At 38.8% G+C, this 19,749-nt stretch overlaps 2 protein-coding genes across 4 annotated transcripts in view; one reads left to right on the top strand and one right to left on the bottom strand.

Moving 5' to 3' along the window:
* Positions 1–6,789: 6,789 nt before the first annotated feature.
* On the bottom strand, positions 6,790–10,805 carry LOC122085487 (phospholipase A(1) DAD1, chloroplastic-like). The gene is made up of 2 exons (XM_042653940.1): positions 10,127–10,805; positions 6,790–9,454 (listed from the first exon to the last, which is right to left on the bottom strand). Exon 2 carries the CDS (start codon positions 8,418–8,420, stop codon positions 7,215–7,217), a length of 1,206 nt encoding a protein of 401 aa, XP_042509874.1. The 5' UTR covers positions 8,421–9,454; positions 10,127–10,805; the 3' UTR covers positions 6,790–7,214.
* A 7,935-nt stretch (positions 10,806–18,740) lies between these two features.
* LOC122086170 overlaps positions 18,741–19,749 on the top strand; it is a 5,691-nt gene continuing 4,682 nt past the window's right edge. The window contains exons 1-2 of one of the 3 annotated variants that reach the window (XM_042654901.1): positions 18,741–19,046; positions 19,193–19,243. The gene's annotated coding sequence lies outside the window, so the exon portion shown is untranslated. Of the gene's footprint in view, positions 19,244–19,749 lie in introns of all 3 variants that reach the window. The other 2 variants (XM_042654903.1, XM_042654902.1) reach the window with 2 other exon arrangements.

A 19,749-nucleotide genomic window follows, 5' to 3' on the forward strand; every position in this document is an offset into this window, starting at 1 on the left:
AGTGCTAAGTGCATTTGACAAGCCAAAAGGCATGACTAACCACTCAAAGAGGCCATCCATCGTCTTGAAGGCTGTCTTCCACTCATCTCCAGGCCTGACCCTAATCTGGTGGTACCCGCTCTTGAGATCAATCTTCGAAAAGATCGAAGAGTTGGCCATCATATCCAACATGTCATCAAGCCTAGGGATAGGGAACCTATACTTGATGGTGATCTTATTGATGGCCCTACTATCAACACACATACGCTAAGTGCCATCTTTCTTTGGCGTGAGCAAGGCAGGTACAGCACACGGGCTAAGGCTTTCCCTAATGAATCCCTTTTGCAACAGTTCATCCACTTGCCGTTTGAGTTCGGCGTGTTGTTTGGGATTCATTCGGTAATGGGGTAAGTTCGGGAGAGAGGATCCTGGAACTAAGTCAATAGCATGTTGGATGTCACGCATGGGCGGTAACTCATCAGGTAGTTCCTCAGGGAATAGTCTCTCGAATTTCCTCAACAAGGGTTGCACTTCTCTAGGAGCCTCAGTGAATAAGCGTGACCTATCGGTATTACTCTGTACGGCAACTAGAGCATAAATCACCCCTGACTCGTGACACTCTCCTTCAAATTGTTGTTGATTTAAAATGTTGAGTGTTTTGGTGGGGGCGTGTTTGGATGTACTTCCCTTGTGTTCTGGAACCTTAACTTCCCTAGGGGGACTGGGTGTCAGTTTGATATTTTTCCCTTTGAACTTAAAGACATAGGTGTTAGACTTCCCGTAATTGGTGACATCCCGGTCATATAATCAGGGCCTACCTAGAATGATGTGGGCAACATCCATCTCTAGGACATCACACCACACTCGATCCTCATATCCTGCAAAGTGTAGGGGAACTAGACACCTCAGATTTACGGGAATGGTGGACTGATCAACCCAGGCAACCTTGTAAGGCTTGGGGTGGGGTTCAGGTTTGAGGCCCATTCGAGCAACAACGCTCTTGGCGACCACATTCATGTAACTCCTGCTGTCTATGGCGACGTGGCAGTTCTTGCCTTGATGACATGTGTAGGTGATGAAAATATTAGTTCGTCGCCAATCGTCGCTATTCTTAGGTTGTGAGACCATGCAACGCACAATGCTGAGCTTGAGGTCACCGGCCTCCTCGGTGTCCTCATCAGATATGGTCTCATCTGGCCTATGGTCCTCATACTCATGGTTCTGAAAACCCTCTTGGTTACTTTCCTCAGGGGTCTGCTCTCCTACATAAAGATTCCTATTGGGACACTTTCTGGAGAAGTGACCAAACCCACGACACTTGAAGCACTGTTGTTGCCTGCTACTCTTGGGTGCTTCTCCCAAAATTCCTTTACCCTTGTTAAATTGACGCTGTGGTGCAGCAGGGGGTTTTGGGAATCCAGTTGAGCCTTGGGGTGGTTTTCTAAATTAGGACTCCCCAGCTTGGAAGCTCTTCCTCTGAGAATAAGTTCTCATGGAGGATTCCACCTCAAGGGCTATCCTGAAGGCCTGTGGAATTTCTCGCACCAGGTGGGGTGCCATACGAGACTGAATTTCAGAGTTGAGCCCGGTAAGGAATCTGGATAGTGTCTGCTCAACATCCTCCCGAATACGGCTTCTAATTTTTAATTCATTGAACTTGCTCATGTACTCGGTCGCAGTCAACTTCCCTTGCTTCAGGGTATTCATTTCATTTAACAACTGGAGCCTATAAGTGATAGGCAAAAATTTCCTCTTGAGCCGCTCTTGCATCTCTACCCAGGTGGTGATTGGCTCAAGTCCTAGGTGGTCCTCCTGGTACTCTAGGTCTGTCTAGAAGTCCTGGGAAGCTCCAATAAGCTTGAACTTAGCAAACCAGTAGCGGACTTCCTCTGGCATATCATAGAAATCGAAGTACCTATCCATCTGCTTGATCCAATCCAGAAGGATCCTAGCATCAATTTGACCATCGTAGGTAGGGGCATCTACCTTAATCATCCGTCTGACATCAAAGCCCCTATCATGGTGCTCATAGCCCTCATCATCTCCATATTGGGTTTTGCGTCTTGGCGGTGGGCCTCAACCCCTACCCTGATCCCTACCACGCCTTAGTCCTTGGAAGTTATCCCCTATCTGGTCATAACCGTTAGTCTGGTTATTTTCGTTTACTTCCTCAGGGTTAGGACTTCTGCCCCTAGGTTCAGTGCCAGTTATGTTACGGCCTTACCGTCCATCAGGGGTTTGGGCACTTGTCTCGAGGGCAGCCAACTTATCGGTAAGGGCTTAGAGATGGATAGTTTGTGTTTCATGTATGGTTTGAACGGCTTTCATGAATTCAGCCAATTGCTCCGACTGAGTGGCGGTGCTAGGAGGGTCAGACATATCCTGGTATGCTCTACCACTACGAGTGAACATAAGGAGATGGGCAGCCAAAGGTACGGTTGCCACCAAAGACTCAAGGTCTACTCAAGATCTCCAATTGAGATAAGTAGTTAGCCCTTTCAATCTTGAGGTCAGAAATCTCCCTCTCGAGTATATGCTTTTGGAGGGAATAACATCCAATGCTATTTGGCCCCGCCAATTTAAGAAAGAAAAGGGTGTCCTCTAATCTATGGTATCGCTCTCTTAGCTTAGATTCGACCACGGACAAATGGTGACGGAGACTAGACCTCAAAAGATAAGACATGTAAACAAGGGACAACAGTACTTAATTACCCTCAACCTAGACAAAACCATGCTCTGATACCAAGATGATGTAGGAGGGGTTCCTAGATGACTAGGTCTCCTACAAGATTAATTAACTAGGTAGGTTAACTCAAGGGGCTTAGGTAAATAAGACCAAAGAATCTCAGCAAACACGATTAAGCATGCAAGATAAAGCGAGACTAATAAACAAAGTAACCAAAAAGCAATATTAATCTAGACGGAAAAACACATAAATTCTTACTCAAGTTTCAAGTGGGGACATGGGGAAGGGAACAAACGACATATGAATATTAGGTTCAGCACAAATCCATCTAGACACCCAAATTAGATATGCAACAATCGATAAAATAGGCATAAACAAAGGGCAAGGGCAGACTTCAACGTCAATGGGTTGCAATATATGTAATAGGGATTTAGGGAGGTGGAGAGGATTTAGTTTAGTACTTTACCACACTGTTATTCAGATATGAGGAGAGAAAAAGAAATCCAGGTTCTCCAAAATAAGGAGGTTGTAGTCCACTTTTTTTTTAAGAAGATACACGCAGCCAATTGTAGAGAGAGAGTAGCAGCAGTGATGTAAAGGCAGCAGTGTGCAGCGGCAGCAGTATTGTAACGGCAGTAGTACGTAGCAGCAGCAGTGAGGTAGAGGCAGCAGTTGCAGCAGAGCAGTTTTGTACCGGTAGAATTATGTTGCAGCAGCAGTGGGGTAAGGCAGCAGGTGCAACAATAATAACGCAGCAGCAGGTGCAGCAGTAATAACGCAGCAGCAGGTGCAGCAGTATAACGCAATAGCAGGTGCAGCAGTATAACGCAGCAGCAGGTGCAGCAGTATAACGCAGCAGCAGGTGCAGCAATATAACGCAGCAGCAGAAAAAAAAAACAATAAGACAAAAGAAAGAGAGGGAGGCGAGACAAGAAGATTGAGAGAAGAGAGAGCCGAAAGAGTAAGGGAGGAAAGAGGCGAGAGAGAAAGATGAGAGAACGAGAGAGAGAGAGAACCATGAGGGGTTTGAGGGTTTATTCTTCTTTTCAATATTCTTCATTAAATTGAACATGAACAATGGCCAATTGCCCTACACTTAAAGAGAGTAAACTTCCAAAAATAAAAAGATACTTAGAAACTCAATTGCATGAAATAAAAACTACCTAATAGATCAATATAAAGAAATCCTAGTTTCCTAATTGTGTAAGACAATCAAATATCACTAGATTTAAAGCAAAGTACTAGAATCAAATAAGATTTGGTGGGGTCCACAAAATCTTCCAAGATATTCTAAAAATCTGGATCGATCTTGGGACCAAATAAGATTTGGTGGGATCCACAAAATCTTCCAAGATCTTCTAAAAATCTGGATCGATCTTGGGACCCACAAGATCTTCTAAAATCTTCTAAGATCTTCTAAAATCTGGATCGAGCTTGGGGCCCACAAGATCTTCTTCTTTCTATTCTTTCAGTCACAAAGATGGCTGCTTCTTCTTCTTCTTCTTGCGTCTGTACACTTTGATATCCCCATCAAGAGTATTTTCTCTCACTTAACTCCTCATGCCATGCTTGTTGTTCCTTGGGTTAATGTAGACTGCACCATAGTTAACAAATTCGGATTCGGGAATTATTCGGACGGAGAATTATTCGGAATAATTCGGACGATTAATTTAAGGATTCGGTCAAAAAAGCGGTCAAAAAATCTTATTGGGGTTTTTTTTTTTTTTTAATTGTTTTTTTATTTTTTTATTTTTTATTTTTGGTTTTTTTTTTTAAATAATGTTTAAATGGACCGAATAATTCGGTTTAATTCGGATTCGGTCCGAATTATTCGCGATTTATATTCATTTTGGAAAAAGTCATGAATTTTAAAGAATTTTATTTTTAATTCGGATTCGATCCGAATTTTTGATAAAATTCGAAAAAATTCGATTCGACGCGAATTATTCGGCCGAATTGATAACTATGGACTGCACTAAAGGACGAAATTAATTTGAATGGTCAATATCAGGTCTTTTCTATAGTCAACTCCAATTGCAGTTGAAGTATTTTTTACTCCAACTTTGTGTTTCTGATTGGCCCCTTTCCCTCAAACCAAATCAGTATCTTTGACTTAATGAGCTGATGATATCGTTTTCTAGGGGTAGATTTCAATCATTTGCATGCTAAAAATGAGACCTCTCTTGCAATTCATGAAGACGTACATGTATCTCTCAAAAGAAAAACACATTTTTTGTTGTGGAATTAGACCAACCCCACTAGTTAGCTTTGGGGGATTGTGAGTGTGAACTGGGGACTGTGGTTGTAGCAGCCATTTGACTTGTGTAACTCATAGAAGAATTTGAAATCCATGACCCTTCCATTACATGAACTTTACAAATAATTTGGAAATAAAAACACAGTAGATTCAGCAATTGCCAGCATCAAAGTTTATGCTTGGATTTGATAGAAAAATTAGATTAAGAAACTTCTATATGATCATTTGATTTGAAGTGTAGATCATTAGGTTAATCTAGACAATCTCAGGAACATGAATCGAGTGATTGAAGTGAGGTCTACTTCAGCCTCATTCCAACTCCATAGATGGCTCTTTTTCACTTTTTTTTTTCCTAATGAGGGTGTCCAGACCTTCGGCCCGACAATTCTCCCTAACACGCACATCATGTAAGCATCGAATCTTATGAGAACCACAGAAACTGTGGGGCTAGCCCCAAGGGTCTATGGGGAGTCGAACTTAGGATGCATGTAGATTTAGGCACACTCCTTTGCCAACCGAGTTACACCCTCGGGATTATCACTATTTAGGATTTGTTAACAAACATTAATTAGTGATAGAATCAAAGGGTTTGAGTGGATTTCTTGACTTTTTCATTTTTTTTTTTTTAATTTACTTCTTAATCCACAGGTTAGATTAGGTTCATTTAGACAATCCCAGGAAATATCAAGATGACTAAAATCCTAGACTGGCTCTTCGATCGTCTGTATTAAGGATTAATGGTAAACTAGAACTAACTGTAATGAAATCAAAGAGTTAGTCCAATCTGTTTTCTTCTCATATTAGGTTCATCTAGACAACCGAAAGTTAAAAACGAATGGACTGATCTAAGGTCTCTTTCAGTCTCTTTCCATCTACAGGGACCTTGATTTGTCCTTTCTCTTTACTTGGGAGTTAGGATTATACATTCTTTGAACCAAAACAAAGATATTTACACTGGGAAGATGTTTTTGTCTGGAAGCATAGCTCCGACACCTGTACAAGACTGAATGAGTGTTCTTTATATGGTTCAATCCATAGGGAACAAGGATACCATTTTACAGGGAGAAGGAGATAGACAGACACAAAGGTGATGATGTAGGAGCTACACTCCCGGGAAAAAAAATTTAACGGCAGGGTGCGTGGTCTATGTAACTGAGGTATTGATCGTCACCATCATGCTCCCATAACGTTCACCCAAAAAATAAAAGAAAAAGGCACTTGGTCTTCAGACTTTTTAGACCATAACAAGGGAAAGGTTATTTGGTTTTAAATATGTATTTATTTATTTATTTATTTTACTGCAAAAGAAACTTATCATAGCCCCATTTAAATAAAGTCAACATATTTAATTCAATTAATTAAGTTATTTTGAATCATCTTTTAATCAGATTATATATTGTAACAAAAAAAAATTGATTTGCCTTTGAAACAAATTTGGGTCCTAGGCATTACTAGGTGTAATGAAATATAATGATTCATTATTTGCTATTTGACGATACATGAGTTAATCCATGTGATAGAAAATCCCAGATACATCTCAATAGCCACATTTTAATCCAAAGTATATGTGAAACAAATTTGGGTCCTAGGCATTACTAGGTGTAATGAAATATAATGTTTCATTATTTGCTATTTGACGATACATGAGTTAATCCATGTGATAGAAAATCCCAGATACATCTCAATAGCCACATTTTAATCCAAAGTATATGTAAAAAAAAGTTGCTTGAACTCTGATTCTCTCTCTCATAAAAAAAAAAAAAAGAAGGAATTCTTTTATAATTTTAACTATTTTTTCTATTTATTTTAAGCTGAATTATAACAATGAGATGTTTACTTGGCTATCTATTATATGAACAAACTCATGAATTATCATGTGGCCAATGGTGAAGTATTTTAATTCACCAGACAAAGTGGCGGAAAAGAAAACCCAACAAATTTTGTGTACAAAATCCAATCGCTTAAAACAGATGATTCCTTTTCGGTCCTCAGCTCCTCAAAATAAAGATAATAGACACCAAGATCGACGATGCTGGAGTTGGTCATTCCCTTTCCCAAAATTGGTCGGCGGCGGAATGGCACTTGACAAAATAAAAAGACGAAGTAGGGTTAGTCATGTCATTTCATCTTCAAAGAATTCGCCTCATTACGTGGAGCCCGGATTATCGAGCTTTGGCTTCTGCTGCCGCATGGAAGACTATTTGTAGTCAACGCCTTGGGTGCATATTAGCCTTCTGGTATAAGACAATTGGTGTCCATTTTTTAAAGGATAACAATACGCATCCTTGACCTTTACCCAACTAACTTTGTGATCGGTGGCTGTTGTGTTGTCCGAAACGGGCACTGTGAGCTCACGAAGCCATTTACCAAGTGGAGATAAGTATCCAGCTCGTGACATGTGGCAACATTGGCTGTGGGTCCACTCAAATATGGCGAATCTCTGCTGCTGACTCGGAGCTCCGTGCCCACGTCAGCATAAACCCATTGTGTCTGTAACCAGCTTGGGAATCTTGCCACTTGGATGGCATCTCTGCTTGACACCTCATCGATGACAAAGCCGGGGACTTTTGTGATGAGGTCTTCTGAGTTTACTATACGTAGTATCTTGCTTCCTGATTTTTCCACGTGGCATTTGAAGCTACGGTTACCAACACGTGGGGCGCCAAAGGAGATGACTGTCACCAACGGTGGATGACGGAAGGTGGTGGTTATATCGTAGGCAGTAATAGTCGCAAGTGCCGCACCTAGGCTGTGTCCGGTGATGGTTAAGCTGAGAGGCTCGTCGCCGTAGGATTGGATGAGACGACCAATCTCTTCCCTCACCTCATCCCGCAAGCTACGGTACTCTGCAGTTCCGGACATATAGAGGTTAAGAAATCCCCTCCCCACCATGGGCTCGGGCTCATCGTGGAGGCCCACATTGGTTGTACCAGGGAGTTGTGTCAACGTGGAACGTAGATTCTCAAGCCACTCCAGACAAGTAGCAGTCCCTCTATAGGCGACCACCACGTCACGACGGCCAAGCCGGGCTATCTCGTCTTGGTCCTGACAGACCGCCACATAACCAATCCAGCTGGTCCGGTTGGACATCCAGTTGGGAGCCTTGTCTATCCAACGTGGCAGCCGAATCCCAGACGTGGCGTGCAGGTTCTTGGTGAGCCGGTAACCGGTGCTGGGGAGACCACAGTGGTCGAAGAGAGAGAGTTTGGGGAACCGGCACGTGGCGTAAGAAGGAGAAGAAGGGTCGAAGTCGAAGGCTTTATAAGTGGCCTCTACGAACTTGCCGTAGCGGATGATCTCGTTACGTAGGTCATCGTCGAGTGGGTCAAGCAAGCCCTGCCAGTTTTGGACCCCTTGGTACTCTGTCCACCTTTTGCCAAGCCTAGCCGGTTTGGGCATTTGCGTGACGGGCCTTGCGGTACTGCACCGTACAGAGAAGGACACGCATTTGGGTGTTGGGAAGGTGCAGGGACGGACCGTGCTGATGCAGAGCTTCATTATAATATAGGATATTTTTGAAGTATTTACCTACACCACACACCGTCCTAGTGAGGAGTGAGGAAGCAAGGAATCAAGCTCTTAAGTATCACTCTCTTGAGTGATATTTGTCTTATGTATGTTGGTGCCATTTCCTATTTATAGAAGAGGACTAGAGAGAGAGAGAGAGAGGGTGGGGGAACGGACAGTGCTGTAAGAGTTAGAGGGAGTTACCCTAAGAATTACGATGATGGGGTAGGTACATAAACATAAGATTGATGAAGACGGGAGTTGAAAGCTGTAACTGTGAGTCGTTCATAAATGGAAAAACGGCACTGGGCCCTTTGTATCATGGATGAAGTGACGAAGGTGGAGAGAGAGATGAGGGCCGCATCAGGAGGCCCACCATGGAAGGAAATGGGCCAGTGAACGGTGAAGAGTGGGGAGGAGTCCAGGATGTAATGGAGGAGTTTGACTCAGCCCATCAGCCAAAACGAGTGGACATAACTTTCCGACCGAGTAGGATAAACCGTACCACGTACACATGGTGGGGCTTAGTACCGCCCAGGGTGACGATTGCTTAAAATCTTCAGAATCTACATGTCGAGTTTCGGTCGTGATAAAATAGACCATATAGATCCTTCTATAGATTTAAATCCTCTGTAATTCATCATCTTGCTATTTTCTCGTGTTGATCTACCTGCATAAGGCAACAAGTGACAATGTTGAGGTAGACAATATAGATCTCAAGAGAAAATATACTACCACTAAAACAGATTTAGGAGCTCTTAAATCGAGTCAAATCGATCATTCATTTATCTCAATACAAACTCTCCTCTCTCTCTCTCTCTGTCTCAGCTCTCTCTCTCTCTCTCTCTCTCAAATCGATCATTCATTTATCTCAATACAAGAGACAAATTTGAACTCTCTCCTCTCTCTCTCTCTGTCTCAGCTCTCTCTCTCTCTCTCTCATCAACAACCTTCTTGCAATCGAACAGAGAGCTTCCTTGGCTGCTATTTTTAATAATTGCTTAGCACAATTGGTGAACTGTGGTCTGCAAAAAACCCATGATCACCAAAAAAAATAAGAGAACTTCTGTGCAAGAGAAGATTTAATGTGAAGTGAAATAGCATAAGTGGGGCACCTTAGAGGTAAAAGAGGCATCCCTCCTTGCTAACATCTTTGAGTTATTCACTTTTTTCACGGCAATCTCCCACATTAGGATCTTAAAGTTCTTTTCTATATATATATATATATATATTTTCTTTCTTTTTTCTTTTAGTCTAAAAACTATATCTTGGACCCCATGCCATGAAGAAATGTTCAATATGTGCTCAAGCGAGCTGAGAAGAAACCTCCCTCCTAAAGGTATATTAGATCTCTTTTAAGAGACTTGCTAGCCTAAATTTTTGCAGATTAATCTACATGATTTTGGAATGACAATGGAAATAACTTTGTGAGAAATTAATAAGGTAGAACTGGAAGGAACCCTTCTTTAAATTTGATTTATTTTACATTTTTTAAATCAACTTTGTTAAGTGAAGTACAATCATCCGTTTCCCATTTTCCCAAAGAACACCTTAACCCAGAGCAGCAAATAAGCATATGAAGTGAAAAATCAAACCCATTTTGGAAGCATCATCAGGTAGGGACCCACAAAAGACCCACAAAACTAAATTATTCAAAAACTCAAAAACTTGGTTGGCAAAGTGAAATAAATGCATACCATCTTGTGTGAGCAAAGGATAATCCGAAGAGCTCCCCCTCCGGGAACAAAATTGCAGCTGCGTGAAGTGTGTTACGTACTAACCATCGTACGTCATCCCTCTGTAAGTCTCCAAATTCGACCTCATAACAGCCCCAACATTACCCACCTGCAAAAAGCGGCTCTCGGCATACAAAATCGGCCAAGTCGACCCGCTTGACCGGAGAAGCTTTGAGGTACAAACGCACAGCATACATTAGGATCTTAAAGGTGGATATTCTCTGACAAACCACTCCAGAAACTCTGATCAACCAATCGATTCTCAGGTTGACGAATCGAGTTGTAATGGGTCGATGTTAGAGATTTAATGTGGAATCAGATGGCTATTCTCTGATTAACACTGCGTTATTAGGTTGCAAGAAGGCTGTCGATCAGAGAGACAGAGAGAGGAAGAGAGGTAACTAAGAGAAGAGCTGAGACACAGAGCTTTCGTGCTAGAGAGGAGAGTTCAAATTTGTCTCTTATATTGGGATGGATGAATGGTCTGTTCGTTCCGATTTAAGAGTTCCTAAACCGGTTTTGATGGTAACATTTTCTCTCTCTCTAGATCTAAATCGTCTATCTTAACATTGCCGCTTATCGCCTTCTATAGGTAAAATGACACAAAAAAAGCAAGATGAGGAATAACAACAGATTTAAATCCCAGAGTCCATAGCCATGGAGAGGTAAATGATAAAAGACAGGACAAACCATACCATATAAGTCCGGATCCTCTCCTGGAAACCTGCAACGACAGGTAACTGACACGTAATGTATGTGAAACCGACAACCTCTTTCTCTATTCTCTTAAAATTTTTTTTTCTGTTTTTTTGAAGCTACAACCAAGTGAAACCACTTATTAATTGTTACCTACTTTCGTTTTCCATCTCTTAGGGCCCGTTTGATAACGTTTCAAGAAACGCATTTTTGCCGTTTCTGTTTTCAGAAATAGTAGAAACGGAGCAAAAAGCGTTTAATAAAACAAGTTCAACTTGTTTCATCGTTTCTGAAAACGACTTGTAACAATTCTTTCACTAGTTATCATCAACTTCTAAAAACATGACTTATCAAACACCTTCAATTCTATTTATGTTTCTAAAAATGGAAATTTATGTTTCTGCCGTTTTTAAAGTTATCAAACGACAGTTAGTCTTCTATGTCTTTCTCCTTTTGGGAACCTACTTTGCTCCCCTGTCCCTGCCATTCTCTTCCGTGTAACTCCAACCCTGTCCAGCCTACCCCCTTTCCTCCCTCCCCTGTAGCCGCCACTTCCTGCAATCCCACTCCCGTCCAGCCCTGCAATCCCGCCTCCTTCTATGCCGAAAGGATGATGAACTACATTTTTTTCCCCAAATAGAGCAAAATGGTGTGAAAAAGAATAGCCAAAAATTCTACAGCTTCACAGCCTCATCATTACCAAATAACAGATCTAAAGTCCAAGCATTCCCAAGTCTCATACAAAACGTGAGCCAGAGAAGAGAAAAGTTTGCCATAAACTTAAAATAAAGAACTCGAATTAGCTTCACCCTACCCCATTTCAAAAAATCTCCCCAGCTACAATAGCAGTAGCTTTCTAAGAACTGACAAAACAAAGAATGGAAAAAATTCCCAACCTCCCCAGCCTTCTTTGGCTATTGCTTGTTCCTGTTTTAATTCTTTCTGTCTTGGCGACTGCGTGTTTTCTTCGAGCTCCTTTTCTTTGAAATCGAAATAAATAAAATCCCTTTTTTTTTGGGGTGGGGGGGTGTGGGGGTGGATGCAAGGCTGGACTGGAGTGGGATTGCAGAGAAGGGGGAAGGGTGGGGACAGGGGGAGCAACCGGCCCGTCAGCTTGATCAAAGAGAAAGGCCTCTTTTAGTATTTTTAGTAAAAGAGGCAAAAAAACTCCTGCAGTCAGACTCCTCTCCTAAGCCGGGTTTTTGAGGGATAATATATGATAATGGTTGGATGTTTGATCTTCAATCTAAAGAAATATGGCAAAATAGAAATGTTTGGTGAAGAAGGCAAACGTTGGATAGTTCCAAAGAACCCCAACAAAGGCGAAAAGCAACGAGTAACGGCTTTCGTGCATCTCGCTCACCACTCAATCCAAAAAGGGAGATTATACCACAAGCCTAAAAGTGCCGGTCTTTTGTTCCTCCTTTTTCCTCCTCTCCTCAGTCTAGCCGGTAAAGGCTGATCGCTGTAAGGGTTGGTTACGATTGAAAATAAACACTATTTTAGCTTAAGCTTACCTTTCAAGTTCTAGGAGAAGATGACGAGACAAGGAAGAAAGAAAAATGTACCAATTAGTGGGTCCCAAATCCCACTTAAGCTGTGAATTAAGAGAGAGAGAGGGGGGGAAAAAAAACCTAAAAACCGAGAGATTAAGAGGAAGAGGTTGGTGGTTTCACATTTGCTATGTTATGATACATGTCAGTTACCTAACGTTGCATGAGAGTAGTGATTCTCCTATGTCCAATAGAGGATCCGGTGTCACACCATATAACTAATGGGAGAGAGATTGCTGGCTGGTCAAGTGATTCCTGCAATAATTTGCAAGCTGATAACAGCATGGACACTAGCATCGACTATGGTCATTTCACCACCTATTGTCATAGGGTTGCAAGATCGGATAGCATTCTTTTTCCCATAATAGGAGTTCATATCCTCTGCATGTTTGTACATGTAGCTTCATTTGCAAATGTTTGTCACTTTTGTTTTCATAAATATTCATCTTCACCCTTTAAATGGCAATAAGTGAAACAGATGTTGGCACTTGAAACGTATGTGCAAGGGATTTCAAGTTCTCAACTCCCATAATAGTACACAGGATCACAAATATGTAGCATGCATGTCATGTCATGTCATCCTTGTTGTAAATGTAGAATTCATATATATATATATATATATATAGTATGGGGAAGGGTTTTGCGTATGGTCATGTATGGTGGATAATCATAAACAAAGCAGTTGGATAGGAGATGAAGGTCTATAGTGCACTTATATCATACTATTATATAAAAGTACGTACTCATGTTTCGTGGCTAATCTTTTCTTTGACTTTTTTACCCCTCTTACTTATTTAAATACATCATCTTTTTCATTATCTTTTTAGTCAATTCTTTTTATTTTTTCGATATTGTTGGTACCCTTTATATATATTTTTAATATTTATATATTTTCTAAATTTTAGTTTCTTTATTCCTATCACATCCCTTTCCTTATCTCTCCCTCCTTTTTTCCCACTTTCCTTTTCTTCCTCCCCTCTCACACGTTCTCTTAAGTTGGTCTCTTTTTTTCTTAAAATCTATATCTTTTTTAAGAGAAAAGAAAAAAATCTATATTTTGAAGAGTTTTCATAATACAAAAAAAATTCTTTCTAAAATTTCTCCCTCCCCTCTCTCACGTTCCTCTCTTTTAATCCATATCTTTCTAAAAAAAAAATTATATATTGCTATATTTTTTGTTCTTACTTAAATACATCATCTTTTTCATTATCTTTTTAGTCAATTCTTTTTATTTTTTCGATATTGTTGGTACCTTTGATATATATTTTTAATATTTATATATTTTCTAAATTTTAGTTTCTTTATTCCTATCACATCTCTTTCCTTATCTCTCCCTCCTTTTTTCCCACTTTCCTTTTCTTCCTCCCCTCTCACACGTTCTCTTAAGTTGGTCTCTTTTTTTCTTAAAATCTATATCTTTTTTAAGAGAAAAGAAAAAAATCTATATTTTGAAGAGTTTTCGTAATACAAAAAAAAATCTTTCTAAAATTTCTCCCTCCCCTCTCTCACGTTCCTCTCTTTTAATCCATATCTTTCTAAAAAATATATATATATTATATTAATCCATATCTTTCTAAAAAAAAAATTATATATTGCTATATTTTTTGTTCCCACTTTCCCACTTTCCTTTTGAAACTCTTTTCCTTCTACCAAAAAATATTTATTTTCCACATTTGTCACTCACGTTCCCCCCTCTCTCTCTCTCTCTCTCTTATCTTTTATTATATTCTTTCTTTATTAATTTACTTCTCTCTTCACTATCTTGCTATATTTTATCTCTTTCTATTTTTACTAAAACAAATCTATATATTTCTATATTCTCTCCTCTCAATTGCTTTTCTAATTTTGTTTAACTTCTTTATCAACAAAAAATATTTAAAAAAAAAATTAGTTTCCTTATAATCTCCAAACTCTCATACGGTTAAACCCCCTTTCTACCAAAAGAATTCTCACGATTCTCTCTCTCTCTCTTCTTTTTATCAACAAAAAATATTTAAAAAAAAAAAATTAGTTTCCCTATAATCTCCAACTCTCATATGGTTAAACCCCCTTTCTACCAAAAGAATTCTCACGATTCTCTCTCTCTCTCTCTCTTCTTTTGAAACTCTTTTCCTTGGACTATTTTATTTTTCTTATTTATTTAAATACCTTAAATTCTTCATTATCATTTTTTTCATATTCCTTATTGTTTCTATTCTTTTTGGTACCCTCCACTTTCTCTAAATCTTTAATGCATCCATTTTTCCCAAAAATAAAAGATCTTGTAAATCTTTCATTATCACTTTTTTCATATACCTTATTGTTTCTATTCTTTTTTGGTACCCTCCACTTTCTCTAAATCTTTAATGCATCCATTTTTCCCAAAAATAAAAGATCTTGTAAATCTTGTATTATCACTTTTTTCATATACCTTATTGTTTCTATTCTTTTTTGGTACCCTCCACTTTCTCTAAATCTTTAATGCATCCATTTTTTCCAAAAATAAAAAATCTTGTAAATCTTTTAAAATTTAATTACTATAACTAAATATAATGATAATTCAAGAAACTAGAAGCTTAACTCTTGGAAAATTGAAATTTTTTTAGAGTCCGGTCGCGAGGTCTGAATGGTAGGTATGAATCATAGTTCAAATTTTTCTTGATCTATTCCATATATTCGTGTTCAGATACCGAATTAATATCTACAAGTAAACCATCTCTCTCAAGATGACAGACCACTCTCTAAACTATAATATGATCAAATATAACAAGTCACACACTCATATTCTGGAAATACAAAAACAAAAGAATTCTGCGATCGAACTTCAAGAATGGCCTAAAAACCCAAGTCCTAAAGTTTGTGCATTATTGGACAGGGAATGTTGGTTTATAGGTGCAGTGGTTGGAGGCTTGCTGGCCCAGTTCAGATGATGAGTTTGCTTTTTTTGTGGAAGATAATTTGGAGGTTTCACTTTATTATAAGTTCCTTAAAACTTTAATTGCTCACTATTATTATAATTCTTCAAACTTCAGTCCGTCGATTTATGGTGCATCATTGCAAAGACCGAGGTTTGTTGCAGGCAAGTTTTCTGATCCAATTTGATCTGCAGATCTGTTTCGATCTATGAGTTTCAAGTATTGGAGCTCTTCAGTTATTTTTTGAAATTTTCTTGATTGTATTGGGTGCAATATCTAATAATCAACGTAAGTAGATACAGTTTTACTGAATTAAGAAGTTTTACTTTGTTTTGAAGCTTTCTATTTTTGAGTTTTTCATTTCTCCATTTTGTTCATTAAATGCTCTCTATTACCTTTAACGTGTATGTGCTTCATGAATACTCATTTAATATTCTCTGGCCATTTTCTTTTCCTGTAGTATTAATCTACTCTCAATTTTATCATATTGGCTGGACTTCCCCCACCTATCTTCCCTTGGTTATTCCCTAATGAACTCAATCCTTGTAAGGATATATTTATTTTATTGATGCTTATTTCGTGCTCCCTCCCCTTCCTGTATTTTGTTTGAGTTGTGAAATACTTCATGCCAAATTTATTGTTCGCGATTATGAGGCTAAAAAATATTGTTACTATGGTTCTTTACAGGTTGCCAATGGAGTTAGGTTGTTCACAATCTTTGATGCCATACTCATTTATGTTCTCACATGCATTTTCACGACTCTCTCTCTCTCTCTCTCTCTCTCTCTCTCAACATAAGAGAACAAATGAAACTTTGAATTAATATTACTCATTTTTGTTCCCACGTGCATTTGCACGTATATTTCTTACTAGTATATATATATATATATATATATATTTTGTTGAAACCACAGTCCATTCAATAAGTGGGGAAAAACTCATTTGAACGGCAGCTTCGATAAGGTTACCAAAAGCAACATACATTGATTGTGCCACATGATATGATGATGTGGTTATTTTGAACATTAGATAGAAAACTATCTCATTTGGTTAGCTATTTTTCAAACTTCATAGCCTAATTTAATCAAGAGGATGTGTTTTCTATCTGGAAGCGCGTTTATGCCCAGACATAAAGGGGTGTGGAAAGACCACCATGCCCTTCCTGGTTGATGCTCGAGTATGCACTCTCATTGGCTAGGGTGCTGGTGTAGGGCCGTGCTCCTGAGAAAAAAATCTCCTTTAATTAAATACCATTAGTGTTTAGCATGCATCCTCATGTACGGTTGAAAAAGGGCTAGGTTGGGCCAACCAACCCTTAGTCCTCTTAGCTAAACCTAACTGGGCCCTAAGTTCACGCTGAGATATCTCAACCAAGGCCCAACTTTGTCGAGCTAAACCTAGCCTATCCCTAATTAACCCTAATCAGGGCAAATTGACCATGATTTTTGCTAGGGCTGTGTTAGCCCTGATTAACCCTGGTTGGCCTTCTTTTTTTCAAAACAATTTGTGGCACTAAAAAGGGGAAAAAGAATGATACATCATCAAAATCATTCTTAAAAAGTAAATCCTAAGACTTAAAGCCTAAAATGTAATATGTAACAATTAATATATAATTATACAAAATTAGGGTCGAGCTAGGCCGGGCCAAGCACAGCCAAGGTTTCAGCCCAGTTCTGCCCTTGTTGTGGGTTGAAAAGGCCAACCTAAGTTCTGTCCAAGTTCAAGTTTATAGGGCCAAACTTACACCCTATCCTCATGTATGTCTATGCATGCCCAAGCTACTCCAGAACTATTATGCAATTCTCGTAATCTTGGATTTTTTAATTTCTATTTGTCACTTGAAAATTTTTGTCAGGGTAGATGTTTTACACGTGAAAAAGAGGCATTGGGGTCTGCCTACTTACAAACTCTGAGTCCTATCAAGAAATTCGGGTTGCCTTGGTAAACTTGTCAAAATAGATTGTTTTGATAAAAGTTTTACCCATGTAAAAAATAAATAAAAATATGATGCCCCATGTCAAAACATGTTATTCAACTCAACCATGTATAGCCCAATAGCCTGCGTTTGTATTGGACATTTCGTTAGTGTTAATATATATATATATATATATATGTATAAAATATTTGAAATATGCGAAGAAAGACTAGTTAAAAACATACAAATGTCATAGAAAAAGAAAAATAATAATAAAGTGAAACACAAGAATTCTCAACCTAAAGAATTTAACTCAAAAACCTATATGAAACTTCTTACAAAAAAAAAAAAAAAAAAACCTATATGAAACCTACACAATAGTCAATGTGCCATCATAAGAAGAAGTCTTGCGTCATGGTTTCGGTTCTTCTATTTTCACCTTGTGTGCTAAGACATCCTTTCTTGCCATGATTTTATATCAATATTGGTCCACAACAGTATCAATGCCTAGTCTATATCAAATTGATGAATGATACAAAAATGATAGATAAAGTGATAAAGAATATAAATACCGAATGAGAGAAATACACATAAATCAATTATTGTATCATAATTTTTAAGGATTTCATTGAAAACATGTAATATAAGTAATAGAAAGATAAAACCATGGTTTCGTTTGTTTAAAAGGGAGTTTGGGGTGGGAATGTTGACTACTAGGTCCCATATGTTGGTGGGGTTAAAGGTAGGAAAAGTAAAGTTAAAGGAAAGTTAGACTTTTTTACCCCAACCTTGTTTGGTTGGTTAGCACATAATTGAGAGAGAGAGAGATGAATGGAGAAAGATAGTCATTAATTGCAATGACTTTCTACCCCACAAATTCCCATCAATTTGGTAAGACTTTCAAAGGGGATGAGGGTGAAACTGTAGGGATGTAAATGGATCGAATATGGATTGAATTGGAACCGAATGTGTTCGGATTTGGATATTTTCTGATCGGAATAGGATACCCCCTAAATAAATATGGATGCGGATCAAATTTGGATTTTCAACTATCTGTTTACTTTCTCGCTTGTGTAATCCGGACATTCCTCCCCCCAGTGAATGTAATTTGCTCTTAATCCATCTTTAATTGTTTTAACTATTTTTCTCATTCTTTAGAACCTGTTTAAACTTCAAAAACCCTCAAAATCATTAATTGATTATTTAATTGGATCATATAATATTTTTTGGATAATTCAAATTTTATTCCGGATATCTTTTAACGAATACGAATGCAAGTTTGAATTTTGATTATCCATTTACATCCCTAGGCAAAAGCCACATCAAGAGAAAAGCTTATCTCCTAATGTTCTTTAGAGTATTTCTCGCCCTATTATATCTAAAACACATAATTTTACTATACTTTTGAAAAAGATATGTACAACTCTCCCACCCCAAAAATGCACCCCATCAAAGCCCCAAAGCAAACGGGCCATAGTAAAAAGGTCGTCCCAGACTCTCAAATCGAAAAACAGCTTTGGAGCGGAAAAACTGAAAAGGGCAAAGAAGAAAAGACTAGGCAATGGCCTACGTTGTGTCTTGGAAGCTTAGCCATTCCTTCGGTTTTTTATGTGTCTTCGTTAAAATCGCCCTCAAATCCTCAAATCCGTTTCAGGTCCGAGTCCCCGTCACCTTCTCCACTCTCTCTTCCCTCCCTCCCTCTTCTTCCCATTACACCCGACCACATTTTCCTCCATTACCTTCTCTCTCTCTCTCTCTCTCTCATGCAAAACAGCTAATGAAGTGGTTGAAACACAAACCTCTAACTGTAATCATTTGCCCAGGTACTCTCGTTCTCTCTAGTTTCTCTTTCTTCTATTCTCTTCCCTTTCGTTGTCAATGTCTTCAAATTTGAATGTGCCAAGGGATACGCTTATGTTCTGTGACCGTGACGCGTGATGCTTGAACCCATTCATTTCATTATTTTCAGAACCCGGTGCTTCGTTTAGGTCATCTCTCCTTTATTCTGTTGGACTTTGAGGTGAGGTTTCATGGTTTTGCTCCTTAAATGGATTGATTGATTATTATAACCCCCCTTGCCCCCAACCCACACTTAATGCATTTGGGTTTTGCCAAATCGTTTTTTTTTTCCCTTCTAATTTCTATTTTGGTCCCTGAAAACATGAATTTTATTGTCTCTGTTATTGGCTATTGTATTATAATGATAGTAAAACCTGCCCATTTGATTTAGATTTTCAATCTAAATCTGGATTATTTATAGTTTCTGAGTGTGGAAGTTATTAACTTTTTATTTGTTTAATGTGATTTCTTTATTACCAATCCATCAATCCAAAATACAAAGATGAAAATCAATGGGTAATATAATGTTTTCCACCGATTATATTGTCTGTTCCTGTCCCAACCTTCTGAGGATGCAAGTATTTACAAAGAACATCTGATGGGTGCTGGGAACCGTTTATTGGGAAGAAAAAGGTAAAATGAGGATTAAAATCTTTAGTATATCCCCACTCCCCCCCCCCCCCCCCC

This window comes from Macadamia integrifolia, chromosome 8, assembly GCF_013358625.1.
Source record: "Macadamia integrifolia cultivar HAES 741 chromosome 8, SCU_Mint_v3, whole genome shotgun sequence".
Taxonomy (NCBI): Eukaryota; Viridiplantae; Streptophyta; class Magnoliopsida; order Proteales; family Proteaceae; genus Macadamia; species Macadamia integrifolia.